The sequence below is a fragment of the Heterodontus francisci genome, chromosome 4 (genome assembly GCF_036365525.1).
Source record: "Heterodontus francisci isolate sHetFra1 chromosome 4, sHetFra1.hap1, whole genome shotgun sequence".
NCBI classification, from domain to species: Eukaryota; Metazoa; Chordata; class Chondrichthyes; order Heterodontiformes; family Heterodontidae; genus Heterodontus; species Heterodontus francisci.
Window position 1 is genome coordinate 108,158,602 of NC_090374.1, and position 25,546 is coordinate 108,184,147.

General features: G+C 41.6%; 1 protein-coding gene and 1 long non-coding RNA gene across 2 annotated transcripts; one reads left to right on the forward strand and one right to left on the reverse strand.

Annotated features, from left to right (window-relative positions):
* Positions 1–2,870: 2,870 nt before the first annotated feature.
* On the forward strand, positions 2,871–4,891 carry LOC137369181 (uncharacterized). The gene is made up of 3 exons (XR_010974887.1): positions 2,871–3,142; positions 4,303–4,406; positions 4,651–4,891. It is a non-coding gene; the product is annotated as an uncharacterized lncRNA (long non-coding RNA).
* A 12,731-nt stretch (positions 4,892–17,622) lies between these two features.
* LOC137369182 (uncharacterized protein C9orf40 homolog) lies at positions 17,623–25,308 on the reverse strand. Its single transcript, XM_068029968.1, has 2 exons — positions 24,896–25,308; positions 17,623–19,862 (listed from the first exon to the last, which is right to left on the reverse strand). The coding sequence occupies exons 1-2, from the start codon at positions 25,232–25,234 to the stop codon at positions 19,686–19,688; spliced, it is 516 nt and encodes a 171-aa protein (XP_067886069.1). The 5' UTR covers positions 25,235–25,308; the 3' UTR covers positions 17,623–19,685.
* Between the last annotated feature and the right edge of the window lie 238 nt (positions 25,309–25,546).

The window sequence follows — 25,546 nt, forward strand, 5'->3', positions numbered from 1 at the left end:
GCCCCTAGTATAGTGTATAGGTAGGTGGTAGGGGAATTGTGGGGATGTGATAGGAATATGGGATTAATGTAGGATTAGTCTAAATGGGTGTGCAACAGCCCCAACAAACAAATTTCTCTGCAGCACCTGTGGAAGAGCCTGTCACTCCAGAATTGGCCTTTATAGCCACTCCAGGCGCTGCTTCACAAACCACTGACCACCTCCAGGCGCGTATCCATTGTCTCTCGAGATAAGGAGGCCCAAAAGGAGTCTAAATGGGTGGTTGATGGTCGGCACAGACTCGGTGGGCCGAAGGGCCTATTTCAGTGCTGTATCTCTAAATAAATAAAAAATAAATTCCCAGGGGCTTTTCCGCTGGCTAGAGAATCAATGGCATCACTGAGTTCCGATTTTGTTGGCTGTATGTCCAGCTCATCCATGACTGGTAGAGGCTGGGCTGCATTGAGGGCAGTCTCAGTGACAACATTTTCCCTAGAGTACAGTTCTAGGTAGTGCTGCACCCAGCGGTCCATTTGCTTGCATTGGTCAGTGATCGTGTCCCCTGATTTAGATTTGAGGGGGGGGTGATCTTCTTGATGGTTGGCCCAAAAGCTCTCTTAATGCCATCATACATTCCTCTGCTGTTTCCAGTGTCAGAGGCCAGCTGAATATGACTGCATAGGTGTTGCCAGTAGTCATTTGCGCAGCGCCTGGCTGTTCTTTGTCCAGCGCTTCTCGCTGCTTTAAGTGCTACGGATGTTAACTCGCTGGGGGCTTTCTTGTAGTTCAGCAGTGCAATGTGCTTAGCGGCTATGATAGGTTCCAGCTCTTCAAAGTGAGATTGAAACCAGTCTACATTCCGCTTTACATGTTTGCCATAGGTGGTCATTACTGAGTCATAGATGGTGTCTCTGATGTGGGACCACTTGGTCTCTGCATCCCCTGTAGGAGTGTTTTGAAGGGCTTTTTCAACTGAATTTAGAAACCTATGTAACAGCTGTGGATGAGAGATTCTGCTAGTGTTGATGCGTGGGCAACCCTTCTGCTTGGAGTGATGCAGCTTCTTTGGTTTGAGTTTAACCTTGCTGCACACCATGGTTATAGATAATGTCTATGATTTCAGGATCAGGTTTTATGGTTGCGACCACTATTGTTTCTAATACAGCTCAATTAATATTTTATTCTGAATGTGCTATTAGAAGCTTTTTTTAATCACAAGAATAAATAGCCAAAAATTTGTCTTAATTGCATGCATATTAAGTTAAAGTTTGTTTTAAAGATGGCTGAACTGACAAAATTATAGTTTAAAAAGTTTTTAAAAAGTGATAATTCAGAATTAGGTCGATCTTAATTTTTTTTTTTCTTGATACATAAATTCCTTACATGTATTTTATTTATTATATATGCAAATTATGCATTCTACCAAAGATACTTGGCAATTTTCCAAGTATTTGGTTTAGAAATGCTGAATTTTCATCTTGCAGCTCACAATAGTTTTTTTTGGCGACTTATTGCCGACCCCTGCCCTAAACGGTACTGGCATACTCCTTTCTCCCCACACCCCAACACACACATGATAAAAACAAACTAATTACTTTCAGAAAATAGCTAATAGAATTTAATTTTAAATTCCCAATGAATAAAATTTCTGTGTAAAAATATATAATACAGATGTTTTATGATAGGAAACAGGGTGGGCCTCTGCTTCTGCCAAAATAATGACACACTGGTTCCCCTATCTCCCTTAACAGAAACAAAATATTACTCCCCCACAAAATTACTGCGGCTTTTCATAAGACACAGCAAAAAATTGGTTATGGGTCTGCTGTTCAGTGTTACAAAGTAATTTGTTTAATATCTTTGCCTTTGCCTGCAGATCCATGCCAACTTAAAATGCCATGATATGCAAAACCAGGTTTAATTTTTAAAAATTTCATCTTCAGTTCCCTTGGCCTTGCAAAGAGCTGAAATTAACCCCCGCTTCGCACCCACCCTCACCAACCCTTCCACAGCCAGGAAGGCAGTCAATCTCAACATTCATTCTGTTACTTATCCTGAGATTCTCTGGCATTTGACAAACACATCTGGGTGAAATCCATTCCAAATTCTCAATCTTAACAGCTTTTCAAGGAAAGGGTATGACTATATTTCCACATAGAGTTACCACAACCCATTGGCAGCTGTTTATTTTAAAACAGTCCCTCATTCCCAAATGCCTACTTGTCTAGTAAAGCTATTGTAATAACAGGGCTAGTAAGCAATAAGGTAGGGTGCAGGAGACAGAAATATTACATTGACAGAACCTATACAGAAACCCTTACAGAGTTCAGTAGATTTGAAGGTAGCTTTTTTTATCTTAATATATTATTTAATACAATTTTGGCACCTTTAGCTGCTGTCCTAACATAATATTTACCTCACCAATTGGTAGTCATGCTACTGTTGCAGGTCATAACAATTCAAACAATATGTACACTGTTTCACTTAGAGTGAAATCAGTTATATGTTTTTCTTATATAATAAAAGCAAAATACTGCAGATGTTGGATATCTGAAATAAAAACAAGAACTGCTGGAAATACTCAGCAGGCCTGCTGAGTTTTCCAGCATTTCTTGTTTTTATATGTTTCTCTTATATGTATATTAATATGATCATAATAAAGAAAAATGAAACATCAATGGAGAATGTTTTCTGCTTTTTAAAAAAAATGGTAATGGGGAGAATGTGTGTGATAGTTAATGGAAAATAAAGATTTAAGTTGAACATGCTAGGCTACTTTTCCCTTTTTCTTAGTTCTGCTGTTGTCTGTCGACAACTGATTATTGAGCTTTCAGAGCAAGATGTGTAAGTTTTCCACTGGGGTAATTAAGATGACTAGACAGCCACTCAGCTGGAGTTAGTTCAATGATGGTGCGCTGAACACTTTGGCAGGGTATCTGTTCAATGTGGATATTGCTCTGATTTACAAAGTAGCTGGCTTAGTGTTGGCATTGATGGCGAACAAATGCAGGCTTCACTGGAGACTCAGTTCGCCCAGAATATCATTGACTTTTTATACAGCCTGCTGCAAAGTACTCATCAGCATTTTAATCATCAGCACAATGACACCCCCTCAAGCACTTTATTAGATGAGCAGGACCAGCCTTCCCAGCACTTTAAACAGGTAAGCAACAAAGTCCCCATGCACTGGTCAACCTACTATTTAAATCTTGCTCATAGGAAATTGAAACTGTGGAGGCGTGGATGTTTCAATGAAGCCTTACAAGTACAAAGGCACCCAAAAACAAACTTGAACAAAATTATTAATACAATCTACACCAGCTGAAAATGTAAATTCTTTTTCAAGGCTTGAATTGTAATTTAACCTTTGTTGCCAAGGTTGATTACACACATACAAGCATATAGGCCAGTTCCAATGGCATAAATCTATAAATCGATTTTGTTTTCAAAATCCAGAAAAGGTCATGCCAGTGAATCAAGGAGTATAAATGCCCTGTTCTGCTTCATTTCTTGCAGTTTCCCACTCTCCAACCTGGATTTATATTCTCAGCTGTTGCTGTTTAACCCCTTGGGAGTGGTGAAATGTGCATTATTGCAGGTCAGTCTTGATTATCCAGGTTTCTGTCAGTAAGGCAGAACAAATCCTATAGAACAAACTCATGGAGGGGAAAACTGAAATATTCTCTGATGGGTAGCTTTAAAATGAACCAAAATACAAGATTAACATTTGGTTTCCAATAGTGTCAAACGTTCCCCAATAACCTATTCAGAGCAAATACTGCCTTTTCTTCTCAATGTTAAGATGGGCAAGCGATACAATAATTATTAGCATTTTAATAACTCTTCTAATGAAGTTCATGAGTTAGGCTGCCCTTGGCGCAAATTAGCACTAGATTGTCTCAAGAAATTATTCTTTGGATCAATTATCTAAGATTTGAAGATAATGGCAATAAGTGAGTTTGCAATTTGCTTCAATAGTCTGACTTGAAATCGCGTATATAAGGAATTTTACTTGGACAATTGAAATGTGAGGGTTTCCAGGCTGATGATTTTTTTTTTAATTTGCGGAATACAATAAACGGCATCATTCAGAGATAATATTCTAACTCATTTATGCACCTAGCTCTTCAAATAAATCAATATCTGATTTACACAGTTGATTTTAAATGAATGTATAATATAGTTTATTTGCGTTCATGTACTTTTTCACAAACCACAAATAAAAAGTACCTATTACGACGCTGAGTTGACAATTGCATGAATAATGTATTACTGTATTTTTTCTAAAAACGTACATCTTTTGTTTCGCACTGCTGATTTCAGATTAACGCGTTGTTTATGTGCTCCCTGGGTAAGAAATTGGACCGTCGAGCTGTTTCGGAGACAAGAAATGAACTTTGGAATCACAGGAGGTGAACAGCATGCAGGTTAAGTATTAAACGAGAACCTTTGAATAGTTCTACACACTTTCTACAAACATTGCGACCTTGTGCCACAGAATAATGCTCCAATACTGCACTACTGTTTAGCATTGGTACAGTTAGCTTAAGATTGTTGCTATTCGAATACAAGACGCATGCAAATCGGGCTTTCCAGGTCATGACAAGATTTGTTACCTTAAAATGAACCTTCATTTAATTCGTCTTCTTCTACCTTCTGATAATTTTATAGCAAAAATGGAACTTCGTAGACTTCCAAAGCATTAGCAAACAGAAGAATCTCTCCAGAGACCCCGAGTCACACAATGCCACCATAACACAGTACCTTAAAGGCTGGCCGAGATTGACTGAGTCGCACTGATCCTTGAACCCCGGCGGTGGCGGTGTGTCGCTTTCAGTGTCATTGGTCGGATGCAAATATCATTCAACCTTTCAGATTATGACTCCTAAAATCTGCAGGCCGATTTCGCGATGCAAGATTCAATAAATCTATTTTTTTAAAAGCTGTTGTCCTAGCGTCTTCAACAAATAATTTTACCATCTTCGCTTTTTAATGAGGAGAGTGGACCCGTACAATAGTTTCATTTCCAACACATATCACACATTCCTTTAACTAGCTTGAAATATTCAGCAATAAGTGTGGGGTTTTTGTGTCAGACAGTTCAATCACTGGTAACTAGGAAACATCAGCTGCCGCTGTCAGTTTGGATACCCCCAGCAACAAAAGTGAAAGCACAAACCAGTAAACCAAATATAGTAGATGCTTATATTACAATGAATAGTACGTTTGTAGTATAAATCAGGAGGAAAAGCAATGAGAAGTTACAAATTACTAACAGCTATTTCCACTGGTCACTGAGTCAGCAATTAGAGGCATGCATTTAGGGTCATCACCAAAAGAGCAAGGTGAGAGGTTAAGGGTTTGTATAAATAGAGGGGTTGTTAGGAATTGGCAGTGGTGGACACAGAAGTCATAATAGTTTATATATGGCAAGTGAATTAATAATTGAAAAACAATATTAAAAGAGTAGGGGGAAGGGAATGAAACTAATAAGTTTTTTTTCCCGGAAAGCCAACATAAGCCTGTTGGGGCAAAGGGTTACATGCTGAAACTCTATAATTCAGATAAAAAAAATTCTCTGAATTACCAACTGGAAGAAGAATTCCTGGTCAGTTGGAGAGAGAGGACATTTTTCAACTTTCTACTGAGTGTATAATTCCTTGTTTTTCTTCCAAGATGCATTACTTTATACTTCTCTGCATTCAGTTTCAACTCCTCTTCGCTGTTTACCAAATGCTCTACTTTTGTATCATCGACATGTTTTGATAGTGTGTCCTACGCCTAAATCCAAATCACCTTTCAGAGACATCCCTTCCAATTCTTCTCCAATCCAAACAAAACCCAATTCGCCTTTTTGATTCATTCATGTCAATCAAATTTAACCATGTTTTTGCATTTTAATGACATGACATCTTATTAAACGCATCTGAAAATCCATTTCCAGCTCACCTACTGTTTTCCTTTAATCCATTCAGCTGGTCCTTCAAAAAAAAACTGGACTGCAAGATGACATTAATCAGATGTGTTCGCCCAGAAATAAAAAGATTCTTTCCACTAGACTTTGGGCAGAAAATATCAAGAGATTCATGTTTTTTTTTTCTATTTGCACAGTACATGCAAACTCTAGTATCAACGTAGTATTCATCTCTGTGAGGTGGACAAGGAACTTGGATCTGTCAATCACCAGGCTAAATGCCTGCTACAACAGACTCGTACTTTCTGGTGGGTCAGGAATTGCAAACAATTAGCTGTCCCCTTCTTGCAGCCAATAATTGAGTGTTAAAACAATTGCATATTTTTAGGCTGAGAGCCTGAAAGGCTATCTTTTATCCCGCCGTTTCTCTCGCTCTGAACTGATTACACGCAGAACAAATAGTTGCAGCCAACCAGATTGCAATAGCAATATGGTGAGAACATAGCGAGAAAGTTTCCACCTTCAGTATCTTGTCTGTGGGCATGTGTAGGTTCCTCAAATGCAATCAAAGGCATCAGTGGAAAAGGAACTCACAATCATTGTTTATGTTGATACTAAATATTGGGAGTTCTGGCCTAGATAATGTCTGTATTTTCCCAACCAGATAGTAACTAACTTAAAGTGATCACTCCACGTATCAGACACATACTCCCGTAAAATTATCTTCGAAATCTAGTTCTTCATGATTTGAAACAAGACAGATCCTCCATCTATCACAGCACTGGCCATAACTGTGGTCTTCTGATAAGCAAATCTTCATAAATATATGAATGTTGGAGGGAAAGGAGTTTTAAATCGCATTTTAAGACAGTTATACATTAAAACTGTTCTGGGTGGAATACCTCATAATTCAAAGCGCCCTGGTAGACTGTGGCCCGAATCCATTGGGAAAGTACATCATCATTGGTTGGATCCTACCTCATCGGTTTTACAGCTTGCGGAACACTTGCTCAAGGTAACATTGCACAAGAATAAATAATCTAACACAGAGCCAAAGATAGCTTCTTCAAAAATTGAAACTGAAACTTTGCTTCCAGCACATGAAGGGGCAGTAGGAAACCGTTGCGTTTTCACTTTATGAATACTAAGAAAAAGTTATGGGATTGCTTCTGGTGATTAACTGTAAACCTGTTTGAGCTTTTTGTGTATTCTATCTGTAGTGAGTACTTACTGATGGTCTCCCAGTGCACCTCATTATGGTTAATGCAAAAGCAAAATTTATATTTGAAATGTCGCAGTGGCGAATTGTAACATTGTATACATTGACTTTACCATAAACACCAAAAAATGCAATCAGTATAAACGTAAATTTAAAGAAGTGACTAAGAGTATAGTAGAATTTTAAAATCACCTATTCAAGGACTATATACTAAAATTGATTAATTTAATTTAATATGCTTTAATAAGCCGAAATTATGTGTGTCTATACCATTACAAGAACCCACATCTAAATCACAGTAATTTGTTCCTTGAGAAATGATTGTTGCATTAAATTGTTATTAAATTGCCTATGTACTAACGTATGATAGTCTAAGCAATATTGCAAGAGTAAAATATCAAATCCAATTCAAAAAATAAAATTCCAGCACATTCTTCCATTGTTACCAATAACCTGGATCTTCATTAGTTGAACAAAAAGTTAAAAAACTTACCATGTTTAACTGCACAAACTAAAATTGAAATATTAAGCTGGAAAGTATAATGTTTCTCTCTGATCCACAGAGCCAATTTTCAGGACAGGAATTTCAGCATTAGCAAGAATAAAGCATTTTAAAATGAGCACAAAGTAAACATTTCTTCAACTTAAAAGCAAAGGAGGCGGCGCACTGTAAGTTATAAAATATAACGGCAGTCTTTCATTACATCGAGCCGATGACTTAAATTTGTGCCTCAGAGCCCGAAGGCTTTTCCAGGAACCATAATTTTACAAGGTGGCGAGATTAACTTTAAAGATACTATACAATATGCCATTTGCTCGATGCCACCTAGAGCCTGCTTACAGAATCACACCCAAATAGATTTAGTCTGGAATGCACTGTGTACTAAAGTAGGAATCGTGTCAATTTCACTCATTAAATCACTCATTAAATCATCCGGAATAAACTCAGTAAGTTTCCATTTATCAAAGGCTTATGCAAGGGCAACCGAATAGTTAACTTCAGTTGTGAAGGCAAACTTTACTTCTCGTAACAATATAATATGGAGGTACCTTGTCAGTGTTTTGAACACAACAGGCTACAGACATTTCCTCATACAGTAGAATAGTTAGCATGCAAAGCCGTCAAAGATCATTGGCTACACCAAGAACCAATACAAAGACAGTTGCAATAGAATTTTCAAAATGAATTAGCACAACAGTTGAAGTACCGACTCCAGCATAAATTTCTTCGATTATCATCAGGAAGATAGTAAAAAGTGAAACAGTGGGAGCTTCTCACGTTGAAAGTCACAAGAGTTACACGTCTTTAAAAGCACCGTTCCGATTGTTAGAGTACGGTGTATATAGTTTGGTGCAAACATACCAAAGACTTAATTTTTATCAACGTAAAAAAAAATGTTCGTGGGTCATAAAACAAAGTAAATGTCCAAAACGTAGCCCATCTCTTCCCATAGCGTTCCCACTTCAGGGATTTTTAAATTGTTTTGAAAGTATCTGGCTTCTGGATGTTGATGTAATGCATAGGTATCCAGAAAAATAGTGCAAATAAGTTGGAGAATATTCGTTCAAACTAATTTTGCACTCAATAAATGATGCTGATCAAACGAAATTTTTTTTCAATGAGCATTCCGCATCACATAAAAGGAGGCTGGATGGTTCAAGGTGGATAATAGCAAAATACTGCAGAGGTTGGAAATCTGAAATAAAAACAGAAAGTGCTGCAGGTCGGGCAGCATCTGTGGAGAGAGAAGCAGAATTAACGTTTCAGGTCTGTGACCTTTCATCAGAACTGAAATGTTAACTCTGCTCCTCTCTCCACAGATGCTGCCTGACCTAGTTATTTCCAGCACTTTCTGTTTTTATTTTTGGTTCAAGATGGGGGTGGAAGCATATCACATGGACATGTGTGGCCATCATAATCCTTCAATATCCAACTGAAAAATTAGTATAATCACATGCACAAGAGATCTAGAAGTAGGACCTGTAGTGTTAATAATACAGCCTATCATTTGTACTGCATTGATGGAATGTGAGAAAGGGTTATAAATCATCTTTGGAGTTGGAATACTGCAGCAATTCCAAATCGGCCTGAAAATAAATACCGGGAAGACTGAAATTCAGCGATTGGATAAAGAAAACACAGGTATACCTAGAAGCAAAGAAACCCTCAACCACAAATATGCTAATGCAATTAAGAGGTATGATTGACAGGAAAGCAACCAGTGATGAAGTTGCAAAAGTAAACTGACTTAGCAGGATAGGCGGCACAAGAAATCCACAGAATCTCAAATGTTCAAAAAATTTATTACACAAATTTAAGTGAAAATCTACAGTATACTAAGTATTAGTGTTGGTATATAACACAAACATGGTCACAGTGAGTCGATAATGTGAAAAGGTTCTGGTGTTTCCCTGCATAAGAATCTTTACAAGAAAATTTTACAAAGAAATAGAATGAGTAGGATATCTCATTACATTAGTACAGAACATCGCATAATCAAAATGAAAATCAAGCAGAGATGATTATACTTTCAAAGGAAATGGAGCAAAGACAGGTAAATAGAGTTGAGGTACAGATCAGCCATCTGTAATTGAATGGCCTACTCCTGTTCCCGTGTTGTTTAGAGACATTTATTTATTTAGAGATACAGGAGGATGAATGTTGTGTGCTGCTTACAATGCCTCTGGCTGACTTCAGGATAGTAGGCAGGTGTCTTTGCTCAAGATAACCAAGATGATATGTGCAGAATTGAGTGTGAAGCAGAATTTTTTCAAAAAGGGATCTTATTAAAGAGAAAGATGTGGTGGATTGCATCAGTGACTTGATGGAGGCAGTGTTAGAGAAGCAAATGATAGCAGCCCTCATTGTCTGGAAACTGCTCATCCAGATGAAAGAGGGTGTGTCAAAGCTGTGTGGCCTGCTAGATGAACTCCAAAGAGAAACAGAAACTATCCGGCTCATTTTCTCTAGTGAGACTTCCAATTAGAAGTACTAAAATTAGTGCTTCAGTTAATGAAATAAACCAGCTGATGCAGTGAGAGGAGGTGGCTTCAGAGTGTTTTTTTTATTTATTTTTATTAGAGATACAGCACTGAAACAGGCCCTTCGGCCCACCGAGTCTGTGCCGACCATCAACCACCCATTTATATTAATCCCATATTCCTACCACATCCCCAGCTGTCCCTATATTTCCCGACCACCTACCTATACTAGGGGAAATTTATAATGGCCAATTTACCTATCAACCTGCAAGTCTTTTGGCTGTGGGAGGAAACCGGAGCACCCGGAGAAAACCCATGCAGACACAGGGAGAACTTGCAAACTCCACATAGGCAGTACCCAGAATTGAACCCGGGTCACTGGAGCTGTGAGGCTGCGGTGCTAACCACTGCGCCACTGTGCCGCCCTGTTTTCCTATTCTGTTTTAAAAAGAACTAACATCTTGATAACAATGCAATTATGAGTTAGCGTGATCAATTATTAGCCGAATTTTTAGAAGCATTATGATCATTTTTGTATTGTAATGGGAGTGTGTACCTATCATAGCTCGTGGCATTCCCCTGCAACCATCTGTTGTAGGAGGTTTTCATGAAGCAGATATGCTGTTACATTTACTAGAGGAAACCCTGTGGTAGTCCCCTAAATGTCAATCTCTCCTCATAACAGTACTCAGAGAGAAATGGAACAACTTATAGGGCTGAATTTTACCCTCATCGGTAAACTCAGTGGCGAACCCACCTCTGCCTGGCCTGGGGATCCGGACCGCCTTTTATGGTCCCCAGGCCTTTAATTGGTCTGAGGCAGGACTTCCACCTCATTGAGACAGGAAGTCCTGCCTATTGAACCAGCCGCCAATCAGCGGGCCCGCAGCTCTTAGCCCCGGCAGCTCCACCGGGAGCGGTGGCCACTGCTGGGAATGCAACCCAGCTTCCAGAAGAAGAGGAAGGACAGCCCAGGGAAAAGGTAAGTTTTTGGGGCCTCTCCAGGGGTGATCGGTGGGGCACCAGCGAGGCAAGGGTGGTTGACTGGTGGAATGGGGGGCGTGTTTAGTGTTGGGGTTGTTTGGTGCATTGGGGGCGGCTGTCTGGTGGGCACAGGGTACCTGATCATGAGCCCCCCCCCCCCCAAGCCGTCAGAAAGCCGTCTGCCCAGCCAAGGGTAAAATTCCCGTGGTGCTGGGCAGAGGCCCTTAAGTGGCTGTTAATTGGCCACTTAAGGGCCTTGATTGGCCTGGGGTGGATGGGCCAGTTTTCGCCATCACCACCCCGAGTAAAATGGCAGTGGAGGCGGGACCGGGTCCCATTCCATTTTACACCCCCCCACCCCGCCCACCACCAATCCACTCTTTAGGGGTGCATAAAATTCCAGCCATATTGTCAGTAGGACCCATTAATTCTTATTTCTTATCGTATACTGATTTTTTTTAAAAAGCTCCACGATGTGGAAATAAGTACCCTGGAAATCTATGGATATTAAATAGTCCCCTGGCCATGCTACCTGAATAACTGTTGACAAGATGACATTTCACACCTTATAAGAATTGGCCTGAAATCCAGGAAGTGCTCAGAATCCTCGAGACACCTTAGGATTATATAGTTTTTTTTTTATTGGGGGTGAAGTTTCTTGAGATAAGGAATTAATCTGCAAGAAAGATGGGCCTAAGTCATTTGATTCTGCTATCAGTCCACTTAAAACATAAACAAATTGTAATTCAAAGCTGACTGCCTGGCATTGCTGAATTTTCAGCAACAGAGCAGGCACCTGCTTTACCACAATAAAAACATAATCCTGTGCCTACTTGTCCAAGGAAAGACCACTGGTGTAAAGTCTATGAATGGGCCCAACATTCTTAAGATAATTGTAATGTTAACATGAGCAGTTTTGCAATTTGGTAGTGTTTACCTGATTTGTTACACAGAAGGATGCTCAACTTTGGATGAATCCAATTTCTGTTTTGTATACTCAAGTATATGGCATCAAAATTGTCCTGAACCTAACCACTCTAAGTTTGGATCTTACAGAGCTTGGTGGGAGAAATAGCGAACGTGTGCTGTGCTGCGGAATCCCGGGTGAGCAAAAACAAAGACATCAAAGTTTAATTCTGTTGAAATAATCACCAAAGTGTGTATGGGACAGGAGCTTGTAATTGATCTTATTTCATTGCACTACAATCTCTGATACAAATCAACCTCAGTATCCAGGAAAGATTTTGAACTTGTTATCTCTATGGTACTTGTCTTCTTTTGATATTGCTGTACCATATATGTAAAACCAACATTTGAAGCCTTTATATTCATTATTTACTAGAAGAGGGTTGTCCCCGCCGTTGCTACTTTGGGGATTGAATCTTGTCCCGTTCTGTTCGCTTAATTTGTGCCAGTATTAATTTTAAAGTCGAAGAGACTTAGCAGTTGGCAGGAAAAAAGACAGAAGCGCAAGGGGAGAGCCAACTGTGTAACAGCCCCGACAACCAATTTTTTCTGCAGCACTTGTGGAAGTCTGTCACTCTAGTATTGGCCTTTATAGCCACTCCAGGTGCTGCTCCACAAACCACTGACCACCTCCAGGCACTTATTCATTGTTTCCCGAGACAAGGAGGCCAAAGAAGAAGAATTTTAAAGTACAGTGACTGTCCATTCTCCACAATATTGTTTTCTTTTAAGTGTGACTTGCTACTCAATGATATCAATTAATAGCTAGCGCTCAAATATATTTTTGCAGAGAGAATCACAAGAGGAGCTTCAGCTCAACAGTGGGGGCCGGGGGGTGGGGGAGTGCATGCCATTGGGCAGATGGAAGGTGAAAGAAAGTAAGAGTACTGAGGAGTGTGTGCATGTTCGGATTGCAATATGAGAAATGTTAGATTCAAACCATAATTTTGTTACTTTGTGCTGCATCAAGTTTGTGCATCTATCCGCCTTTCAATTCAGTTTATACAGTGCCATTGTTACAAGTTCAGTATGGATGCCATCAAAATGTATTTTAAAATCACAAAATAACATACACTAGTTGGCACAGCTTATATTTGATCTGCAGTGGTCCAGTACTTAAATTCGTACTAATGTTACTAGTGCAGTCCTGTTATTGTTAATGACAATAACGTTTATTATTTTAGTTCAGCACTGAATAACATTGGAATTTTTTTTTAAAACTGCCTGGTATTAATATCTGCAATAACAAAAGCAAAATACAACAGATGCTGGAAATCTGTAACAAAAACAGAAAATGCTGGAAATACTCAGCAGGTCAGGCAGCATCTGTGGAGAGAAAAATGATTAACATTTCCCGTCTGTGAGACCTTTCATCTGTTTTTTGCTCCACAGAATTGAAAGACGGATAGATGTTAATGCTGTTGAATACTAAAGGGAGTTAAGATTCTCTCTAGTTGGAGATGATCATTGCCTGGCATTTGTGTGGCACAAATGTTACTTGCCCTTATTAGCCCAAGTCTGAATGTTGTCCAGATCTTGCTTTTTCTTTATATTCATTCATGGGATGTGGGCATCGCTAGCTGGTGCAGCATTTATTGCCCATCCCTAATTGCCCTTGAGAAGGTGGTGGTGAGCTGTCTTCTTGAACCACTGCAGTCCATGTGGGATAGATACATCTACAGTGCTATGAGGAAGGGTGTTCCATGATTTTGACCCAGCGACAGTGAAGGAACGGCGATATAGTTCCAAGTCAGGATGGTGTGTGGCTTGGAGCGGAACTTGCAGGTGGTGGTGTTCCCATGTATCTGCTGCCCTTGTCCTGCTAGGTGGTAGAGGTTGTGGGTTTGGAAGGTGCTGTCTAAGGAGCCTTGGTGCGTTGCTGCAGTGCATCTTGTAGATGGTACACACTTCTGCCACTGTGCATCGGTGGTGGAGGGAGTGAATGTTTGTGGAATGGGTGCCAATCAAGTGGGCTGCTTTGTCCTGGATGGTGTCGATCTTCTTGAGTGTTGTAGCTGCATCCATCCAGGCAAGTGGAGAGTATTCCATCACACTCCTGACTTGTGCCTTGTAGATGGTGGACAAGCTTTGGGGCGTCAGGTCAGTTAATCACCGCAGGATTCTGAGCCTCTGACCTGTTCATGTAGCCACTGTATTTATATGGCTACACAAGTTCAGTTTCTGGTCAATGGTAACCCCAAGGATGTTGATAGCAAGGGGATTCAGCGATCATAATGCCATTGAATGTCAAGGAAAGGTGGTTAGCTTCTCTCTTGTTGGAGATGGTCATTGCCTGGGACTTGTGTGGCACAAATGTTACTTACCACTTATCAGCCCAAGCTTGGATATTGTCCAGCTCTTGCTGCATTTCTGCACGGATTGTTTCAGTATCTGAGGAGTCGCGAATGGTTGGGCCTAGGACACTATCCTGGGAAACTTCTGCAGTTATGTCCTGGAGCTGAAATGATTGACCTCCAACAACCACAATCATCTTCCTTTGCAGTAGGTACGACTCCCACCAGCAGAGAGCTTTCTCCCTGATTCCCATTGACTCCAATTTTGCTAGGGCTCCTTGATGCCATACTGGGTCAAATGCTGCCTTGATGTCAAGGGCAGTTACTCTCACCTTACCTCTGGAGTTCAGCTCTTTTGTCCATGTTTGAACCAAGGCTGTAATGAGGTCCAGAGCTGAGTGGCCCTGGTAGAACCCAAACTGAGTGTCAATGAGCAGGTTATTACTGAGCAAGTGCCACTTGATAGCACTGTCGATGACCCCTTCCATCATTTCACTGATGATTGAGTAGACTGATGGGGCGATTATTGGCAGGGTTGGCCTCGTCCTGCTTTTTGTGTACAGGACATACTTGGGCAATTTTCCACATTACCAGGTAGATGCCAGTGTTGCAGCTGTATTGAAACAGCTTGGCTAGGGGCGAGGCAAGTTCTGGAGCACAGGTCTTCAATACTATTGCCAGAATGTTGTCAGGGCCCATAGCCTTCACAGTATCCAGTACCTTCAGTCATTTCTTGAAATCACGCGGAGTGAATCGAATTGGCTGAAGACTGGCATCTGTGATGCTGCGGATGCCAGGAGGAGGCCTGAGAGTTGCATGCAAGCATGGACTGCTTCATTATCTGAGGAGAAATGAGAGTTGCATTCCCTGGAAATTAGAAGATTGAGGGACGATTTGATCAAAGTTTTCAAGATATTGAGTTGAACAGAACGGGTAGATAGAGAAACTAATTCCACTGGCTTGGGAATCTGGAACCAGAAGGCATTATCTAAAAATTAGAGCCAGATCGTTCAAGAGTGAAATTAGGAAACCCTTCCACCCACAAAGGGTGGTCAAAATTTGGAATTCTCTTTTGCAAGTGGCAATTGATGCTAGCTCAATTCTTAATCTTAAATCTGAGATTGATAGATTTTTGTTAAGCAAAGGCATTAAGGGATATGGTGCAAAGGTGTGTATGTGGAGCTAGATTGCAAATCAGCCATGATCTCATTGAATAGTGTAACGGGGACAAGGGGCTAAATGGCCTACTCCTGTTCCCATGGAACAAATTAGAGCTGGGATCTGATAATTAAAAATATTTGATATTGCCATTTTTATTATTCATTCCAAAACAAGGAGCCTGAAATTGGTTCAGGAAATAAAGGGGCATACCAAAAATATAGGAAGGAAAGGAATACGATTTATTTCCAAAGTGATGTCAGAATATGGGATGCATCACATCACATAGCTATTTAACTTGAGTTATCACTGATTTTAAAAGGAAATTTATAACAAAAAGAAAATATGAAAGAATGCAGGGAAAGGCACATTAGATTACAGCAGATAGTTTAGATTTGGAGCTGGTCAGATTGATTCATTAAATTTCTATCACTTTGATAACTGCAGGCACAATTTTCAGAATTTTCAGACTGGCCAAGGCTTCTTCTGAATTAGATCATTCTGAATTCGATCAAAGAATGCAAAAATGCTCTAAAATACAAATATTGAAAATATTTTACTCTTTATAAGATTCAAATATTGGTATAAAAAAAGGTCTTGAAGATTGCAAAACAGCAAAAGATGCAGCATTGGCATCATTCATTTTCTATACAGAACCATAGGCTTCCTTTCAATGTGAAATTTATTTTGTGCCTGGTAACACAAAATACTAATAAAACTGCCAATGGCACATACCACATACAACAGAAATAACAAATCAGCAGTTCATTAAAAAATGCTAGCTCAGAGGCACCAGCACATGAAAGGAAAATAAAAGCTACATGCTCATAACTGGATGCAACTTCCCATCTCCCCCCAAAAATTTACCCCGTCATACTTACACTCAGCACAACACATATTTCTACCCTTTTCCTTCAACTAAAAATTTCAAGTTAGCTACAACATTGTTCAGAAATGGAAATTACCAGAAGTACCAGCAATAACTCTAACTGTGCAAGTAGCAGCAATAACTGTGGCTGTTCAATTTTATGTCAGTGATGGGGTGTGCATTGCCCCATTCTACTGCCCAGGAAGTGATTGATTCAATTAACATTGAAAAAAATGTAACTAAAGTGAACTAATCTTGTCCTGCTGATGTCAGGATTGCATAGGCAAAGTGCTCTAGCTCATGAGGATAACACTGTTTACTCACTGACAGAAGCAGGTAGAAAAATAACAAATTGGATTGCAGATGCCAGTTAGAATGATCACGAAATCCAGGTCCATATCACTCCTCCCCTATTGTACAAAAACCCGGAACAGGGGGTGGCGGGGGGAGAGCAGGTAGTGGAGACCAAGGAAGAAAATTGAAACATTTTAGCAAGTAAAAACACGCTCAACACTAGGAATATTCCTAGAATATGAATTCTATTTGTCCAACTTGTGGCTGAACCGCTTGTATATCAGACAATTTAGTTAACTCCAATAGCTGAAAGTTGAAAACAAACTGATGTTAAATGCATTCATGCATAAGACATATAAACTCTCCACTTTAAATATGTACTAATATTCTTAAACACTTTGGCAAAATAAATAGCTGTATGTCTGTCATGTATGGTCAAAATACACTTCATCTAAGATCACCAGATTGCTTTGGATCTGGAGTATTTAATTTAGAGGGAAAGGAAGTGATGGATTTTTTTTTGTTCAAATGCTATATTTTTTAGTAAAATAAGAACCTCATGAAAATGTCTTTTTTTATCTGGATTTTCGTACTCAGATGAACATCCTTGAGACAGAATTTCCTCTGCTAACTCACTCCAATGACATCACCAATGAGAAGTTCTTCCATGCACATCAGCTGGAGCTGTGACCAGTGCATGTTTCAATGGAGCCTCCAACCAGTGCCTAATCTGCATTGTCGTCTATAGCAGTTTCCTGCAATCCGAAAGTTTGAGAGTAGTTCTTGGGAACCCCAAAATCAGGATACATATTTTCTATGGACCTATATGGAATGCAGGTGACATCACTTCAGCTTAGCAGAGAGAGCAGGCTCACAGTTAAGGAAACTACATTAAAACAATATACCAGAAGGTATTAATCAGCAAAAGTAAGAGAAGTACTTTGAACAAAAAGTACTCTCCCTATAGTTTCTTTCCCCTTTAATTTCAGACAACATACACAAAGATACAGATACATTTGATGGTAATTTGAAATCATTCATGCCCACAGTTGTTGCTGAGTTCACTGAGCAAAACAATGAACGCACATCAATTAATACCATATACATTTTGATGTATTTTAATCACAATACCACTAGCAGGTTCAGGGAAACACCTATCCACCTGTATCAAACCAGTTTTATTATTTTCACTTCATGAAATAAAGAATTTGAAATAACATGGCTACTCAAATAGAAACTATAGAAAAGTTACAGCACAGAAAGAGGCCACTCAGCCCATCGTGTCTGCACCAGCTGAAAAAACTAGCCGCCCATTCTAATCCCACCTTCTAGCACCTGGTCCGTAGCCTTGCAGGTTACAGCACTTCAGGTGCAGATTCAGGTACCTTTTAAACGAGTTGAGAGTTTCTGCCTCCACCATGACCTCCTTCTGGGTGAAAATGTTTTTCCTCATGTCCCCTCTAATCCTTCTACCAATCACCTTAAATCTGTGCCCCCTGGTAATTGACCTCTCTACTAGGGGAAACAGGTCCTTTCTGTCTACTCTATCTAGGCCCCTCATAATTTTGTACACCTCAATTAAGTCACCCCTCAGCCTCCTCTGTTCTGAGGAAAATAACCTTAGCCTATTCCAAACTTTCTTCATAGCTGCAATTTTAAAGCCCTGGCAACTTTCTCGTAAATTTCCTCGGTCCTCTCTCCAAAGCAATTTTGTCCTTCCTGTAACGTGGTGACCAGAACTGTATGCAATATCAGGTGCTGGAAGGTGGGATTAGATTGGGCAGCTAATTTTTTCAGCCAGCACAGACACGTTGGGCTGAATGGCTTCTTTCTGTGCCGTAACTTCTCTACGGTTTCTATTTGAAATTTCAAATTCTTTATTGCGTGAGGTGAAAATGTCAGCAGACCTATTACTGCAGTATGTTAACCCTAAAAACTTAAAGTACAAATTTGCATTTTTAAAAAATGCAACACTTTCTTCATGTTGCCTTCCCCCTTTTGATGCCACTCTATTCTTTGTCCTTTTATTTAAATTTGGATTGTAAAGGCTGTCCTAGTTGCATTGGAGGTTGCTGTGTCATGCACAAATCACTTCAAAAGCATTTTTCTGCCAACAAATAAACTGACAGCTCAAAAGCACTCAAAGAATTCAAATCAGCTGCGGTGCTCAGAGTTAAGACTGATGATTTTGGCAATTGTTTGTTCCTTCCCGACTAGATCAAGGGAGCGTGCTAGTTTCATATTTATCCTTGGCTGTGGTGCTTTGGCATCAGGATATCACCAACACGCTGTCAAAACTCACACGAAGACTGGTCATTTGGATGAGAAACTGCAGGATGCCAGTGCAACGCTAGAGCAATAATATCCATTCACGATCAATGCCTTCAGAGGGGGTGGGGGGGGGGGGGGGGGGGGGGGAAGAGAGGGGCAAACCTTTTTAAAATGCAAATTCCATATTTTACATTTGTTGTTTACATTCATGAGTAAGAAGGTTGCCTGGGACAGCCGACTAGCTTCATTACTGTAAATATTATTTATTCTAACATCAGTGTTATCAGCTGCAACCTACAATTAAGTAGGAAGAAGCTGTCGTATACCGATGATCACAATTGAACTTGACCCTAATCCTACTGACAGTCCGAAGTCATGCTAAGACTGCTGTCTGCTCATTCATTGGACATCTATTGCCTCTGGGGCAGGGAGCATAGTACTTAATCAGGGTATGTAAATTTCTCAGATCATTTCAACTTCTATCAGACATTTACACATTTATTTACAATTTTATTAAACTGTTTCCTGCATACTTGAACAGCAGTTATTTTGAAAGACTTTGGAACTTTAATATTCTACCCAGACAAACTATAAGAAAAAATATTTCAGAAAATGTAGATCACTCACAAGAATCAACATTTTTACAAAAACTGAGTATGCCTACTGCACCTTCCCCTTTCCTTCGGGATAACTCCTAGTCTTATTTAATTTCAAAATATGCAACAGAATTTTGTTTTTAAACTTTTGATGATAATCTCAGTTCTGCAGCTCCATCTCTATTTCCACTGCCTCTACTGTATCTTCACAATTCATTTCTTCAGCTATCTTCGGCTGTCCAAAATCCTCAATCTCAGCCAGTTCAATAGTAGGCAAAGGAACTCTCCAAAACTGAAATGAGTTGTATTGACAAGATACTTCATCCCAAGGTGCATTCTAGAAGGAATATAAATATTATTTTAAAACAGCATCAAGTCCCAGTGAGTGAGTACAAACGACCAGCCATCCAAATGCAAGAGCAAGGCACGTTTGCAAATACGATAACCACAAGCTGCATTTATCTAGCACCTTTAACATAGTAAAACCTCCCAAGTTGCTTCACAGAAGCATTATCAAATAAAACTTGACAATGAGCCACATAAGGAAGTATTAGGGCAGATGATGAAAAACTTGGTCAACGAGGTAGATTTTAAGGACAGTTTTAAAGGAGGAAAGAAAGGTGGAGAGGTTTAAGGAGGGAATTCCAGAGTTTAGGGCCTCGGCAGCTGAAGGCATGGCCATGGAGATTTTTTTTTTTTTTAATTCTTTCAAGGGATGCGGATGTCGCTGACACCAACATTTATTGCCCATTCCTAACTGCCCTTGAGGTGGTGGTGGTAAGCCGCATTCCTGAACCGCTGCAGTTCTTGTGGTGTAGGTACACCCATAATGCTGTTACGGAGGGAGTTTCAGGATTTCGACCCAGTGACAGTAAGAAATGGCGATTTATTTCCAAGTCAAGATGCTGGAGGGAACTTGCAGGTGGTGGTGTTCCTATGTGCATGCTGACCCTGTTCTTCTAGATGGTAGAGGCCCTGGCTTAAAAAGGTTCTGTTGAAGCAGCCCTGGCAAGTTGCTGCAGTGCATCTTGTAGATGGTACACACTGCTGCCACAGTGCGTCCATAGTGGAGGGAATAAATGTTTAAAGCAGTGGATGGGGTGCTGATCAAGTGGGTTGCTTTGTGCTGGATGGTGTCAAGCTTCTTTAGTGTTAGAGTGCGGAGTGTCCCATCATACTCCTGACTTCTGCCTTGGAGGTGGTGGACAGGCATTGGCGAGGCAGCAGGCAAGTTACTCGCTACAGAATTCCCAGTCTTAGCTCTGCTCTTGTAGCCACACTATTTACATGGCTGGTCCAGTTAAGTTTCTGGTTAATGGTAACCCCTAGGATGTTGGTGGGGGACTCAGCGATGACACTGCTGTTGAATGTCAAGGGGAGATGGTTAGACTCTCGCTTGTTGAAGATGGCCATTGCCTGGCATGAATGTCACTAGCTACTCATCAGTCCAAATCTGAATGTTGTCTAGGTCTTGCTGTACATGAGCACGGACTGCCCCATTGTCTGAGGAGTTATGAATAGAACTGAATATTGTGCAATCATCCCCACTTCTGACCTTATAATGGAGGTAAGGTCATTGATGAAGCAGCTGAAGACTGTTGGCCTCCAACAACCACAACCTTTGTGCTAGGTATGACCCCAGGCAGTGGAAGTTTTCCCCAATTCCCATCGACTTCAATTTTTCTAGGGCTCCTTGATGCCACACACAATCAAATGCAGCCTTGCTGTCAAGGACAGGCACACTCACCTCACCTATAGAATTCAGCACTTTTATCCCTGTTTGGGCCAACTCATTAATGAAGTCTGATGAGGTGACCTGGCAGAACCCAAACTAAACATCTGCGGGCAGGTTATTGCTGAATAATTTGATAGCACTTTGATGACCTCTTCCATCACTTCGCTGAAGATTGAGACAGTGGTAACTGCCTGGATTGGATTTGTCCTGCTTTAATTTTCCACATTGTCAGGTAGATGCCAGTGTTGGAGCTGTACTGGAACAATCTGGCTAGGACAAGTTCTAGAGCACAAATCTTCAGCATAAGAGCCAGGACGTCATCAGGAACCATAGCCTTTGCTGTGTCCAGTGCTCTCAGCCATTTCTTGATCTTAGAGTCTGATCTCTCATCTAAGTCATGGATTTTTATTATTTGTTCATGGGATGTGGGAGTCGCCAGCAAGGCCAACATTTATTGCCCATTCCTAACTGTCCTTGAGGTGGTGGTAAGCAGCCTTCTTGAACTGCTGCAGTCCATGTGGTGTATGTACACCCAGAGTGCTGTTAAGTGGGGAGTTCCAGGATTTTAACCCAGCAACAATGAAGGAACGGCGATATATTTTCAAGTCAGGATGGTGTGTGACTTGGAAGGGAACTTGCAGATGGTGGTGTTCCTATGCACCTGCTGTGCCCTTGCTCTTATATGTGGTAGAGGTCGCAGATTTGGAAGATGCTGTCGAAGAAGTTCTGGCAAGATGCTACAGCGTATCTTGTAAATTATACACACTGAAGCCACAGTCCGCCAGTGGTGGAGGGAGTGAATGTTTAAGGTGGTGGATAGGGTGCTAAAGAAGGGGGATCCTGTGTCCTGAATGGTGTCAAGTTTGATTATTGTTGATGCTGCACTCATGCAGGCAAATGGAGAGTATTCCATCATACTAATGACTTGTGCCTTGTAGATGGTGGGCAGGCTTTGGGGAGTCAGGTGAGTTACTCACTGCAGAATAACTAGCCTCTGACCTGCCCTTGTAGTCACAGTATTTGCATGGCTGGTCCAGTTAAGTTTCTGGTCAATGCTGACCCCACCCCCCCAGGATGTTGATGGTGTGGGATTCAGTGATGGCAATGCCAATGAATGTCAAGGAAAGTGGTAGGCTCTCTCTTACTGGAGTTAGTCATTGCCCAGCATTTTGGTGGTGCGACTGTTAATTGTTACTTGTCAAATTTGAATATTGTCCAGATCTTGCTGCATGCAGGCATAGACTTCTTAGGTATCTGAGGAGTTGAGAATGGAACTGAACATTGTGCAATCATCAGCAAACATCCCCAATTCTGACCTGATGATGGAGGGAAGGTCATTGATGAAGCAGCTTAAGATGGTTAGGCCTAGGACACTACCCTGAGGAATTCCTGCAGCAATGACCTGAGGCTGAGATGATTGGCCTCCAACAACCCTAACCATCTTCCTTTGTGCCAGGTACGACTCCAACCAATGGAGAGTTTTCCTCACCCACTCACATTGACTTCAGTTTTGCTAGGGCTCCTTTATGCTACACTCACTCAAATGCTGCCAAGATGTCAAGAGCAGTCACGCTCCCTCATCTCAGGAATTCAGCTCTTTTGTCCGTTTGGACTAAGGCTGCAATGAAGTCTGAGCAGAATGGTCCTTCCGGAACACAAACTGAGCATCGGTGAGCAGGTTGTTCCTAAGGAAGTGCCACTTGGTAACACAGTCGATGACACCCTCCATTATTTTGCAAAGTGGATTTTGTCTGCTTTTTATGGTCAAGACATACCTGGGCAATACTATACTTTGTCGGATAGATGCCAGTGTTGTAGCTGTACCGGAACTGCTTAGCTAGAAGTCCGGCTAGTTCTGGAGCACAAGTCTTCAACACGAGAGCCAGGATGCTCTTGGGGCCCATAGCCTTTGTGTATCCAGTGTGCTCAGCTGTTCCTTGATATCACATGGAGTGAATCGAATGGGCTGAACACTGACATCTGTACTAGTGGAGACTTCAAGTGGAGGCCAAGATGGATCATCCACTTGACACTTCTGGCTAAAGATGGTTGCAAACGCTTCAGCCTTGTCTTTTGCACTCACGTGCTGGGATCATTGAGGATGGTGATGCTCATGGAGCCTCCCTCTCCTGTTACTCGTTTAATTGCTCACCAACATTCATGACTGGATATGGCAGGTCTTCAAAGCTTTACTCTGATCCATTAGTTGTAGGATTGCTTAGCTTTGTCCATAACATGCGGCTTCCGCTGTTTGGCATGCATGTAGTCCTGTCTTGTAGCTTCACTAGATTGGTACCTCACTTTTAGGTATGCCTGGTGTTGCTCCTGGCATGCTCTTCTAGACTCCTCATTGGTTGGTTTCCTGCCTTGATAGTAATGGTAGAGTGAGGGATATGCCAGGCCATGAGGTTACAGATTGTGGTTGAATACAATTCTGCTGCTGCTGATGGCCCAAGTGCTTCATGGATGCCCAATTTTGACCTCTCAGGGAATCAAGGGGGCAGGGGGGGGGGGGGGGGTGGAAGTGGAGTTGAATCCTAAGATTTGAATGGCGGAGCAGGCCGATGGGCCATATGGTCTACTCCTGCTCCTATTTTGTGTGTTTCTTGTGCTACATTTGTTCTAAGTCTATCCCATTTAGCAATGGTAGAGCTACACAACATGATGGTGGGTATCCTCAGTGCGAAGACGGGACTTTGTCTCCACAAGGACTGTGGGGTCGTCACTCCCACCAATACTGTCATGGACAGATGCATCTGTGACAGGTAGATTGAGGACTCTCAGGGCTACTCCCTCCTGACTGTATACCACTGTGCTGCCACCTCTGGTGGGTCTATCCTGCCAGTGGGCCAGGCCATAGCCAGGGATGATGATGGAGATTTTGAAACATTGGCTGTAAGGTACAATTCAGTGAGTATGTCTATGTCAGGCTGTTGCTTGATTAGTCTGTAGGACAACTCCCCCAGTTTTGGGTACAAGTCCCCAGATGTTAGTGAGGAGAACTCTGCAGTGTTGACTGGGCTGGTTATGCCTATGTCTTTTCAGTGCCCAAGTGGTTATTACTCTGGTAACACCAACCTGCTTCCTTTAAGCTGTACTAGCAAATAAAAAGGAAAATAATACTGCACTGTACTAGCCAATTACAATGTGAAATAACCGAACAAAGTGATTCCCACCAACCCGCTAACAAAAACAGATTCTGCAGTGGGTGGTATAGGGCGGCGTTTGGCCCAAATGCCAGCCTCTTCCGCAGCTACATCCACACCCGGGTGTCCCTAGAGAGGGAAATCGTGGTGTCCACCGGTATGTTTGAAGCCTTCTATGACTGGTGGGCACTGGGAAGGGACTGGAGTACATCATCACCCTTGGAAACGTCACTTTAATTCGATTGGTTAAGTTTCCTTTTAATTATTTTAGTTACAGCGTATTAGCGGAAAGGGGGCATTTAGTTCCTCTTCATTGAAAACCTTCTGGTTGGATCGAAAAAAAGTATATAAGGGAGCAGACTGAAACTGTGGCTGTAGGAAGTGCATGCTTGCAATGTGTACCTCCATAAATAAATACTTATAAAAACAGACCCTGACATGAGCAGCTTACAAAGGTTTGTGCAATAGCTAATGACTGCCTTGCTTTACCTGTGGCGGCCCAGCCCCCAGTGCAGTCCCAGTCAGGTTGGTGCTGCAGGCGGTGGAGCGCGTGGCCCAAGGCTCCCCGGCCCCGAGTCCCCGCGCGCCCCGCGCCCAGCCGCCGCTCGCGCTCCGGTCCCGGTCCCGGGGCTCAGCCCCGCGCCGTGCGCTCTCCAGCTTCTTGCACGCGGGCTCTGGTTCCAATTCCGGCTCCCCCGCCTGCAGCTTCCTCTTAACGCTGCTGTCGCGGCTCAGCGCTGGGCTCACACTCTTGCAATCTACAAATAGGGAAACGAAGCGCTTCTGAGGCCGGTAACATAGAATATCTTCCGCTTTCCTCTTCGACATCAGCCACTCCAAGCTGCCCGTTCCATTCAAATCCGCCTCCTTCTGCTGTGACCCACCACCCAAAGTTTTCACAAGACGGCTTGCTCGTCCCAAACAAAAGACAAAAAAAATCGTACTGCCCTCCAGAGACTGGAGGCTCCAATTGCAGGAAAACGGAAACGTAAATATTTGAAGTGACTTAACAGCAGACAATGGGGAGGTGGCTAGCCACAGGTCCAGGTTGGATGCAGCCCATGGGGTGTTCACTCTGGCTGGCTGCCTCTCTTCCATGGCCCTGGAGAAGGAGCAAGCTTAAAGACTTCCATAAATAAA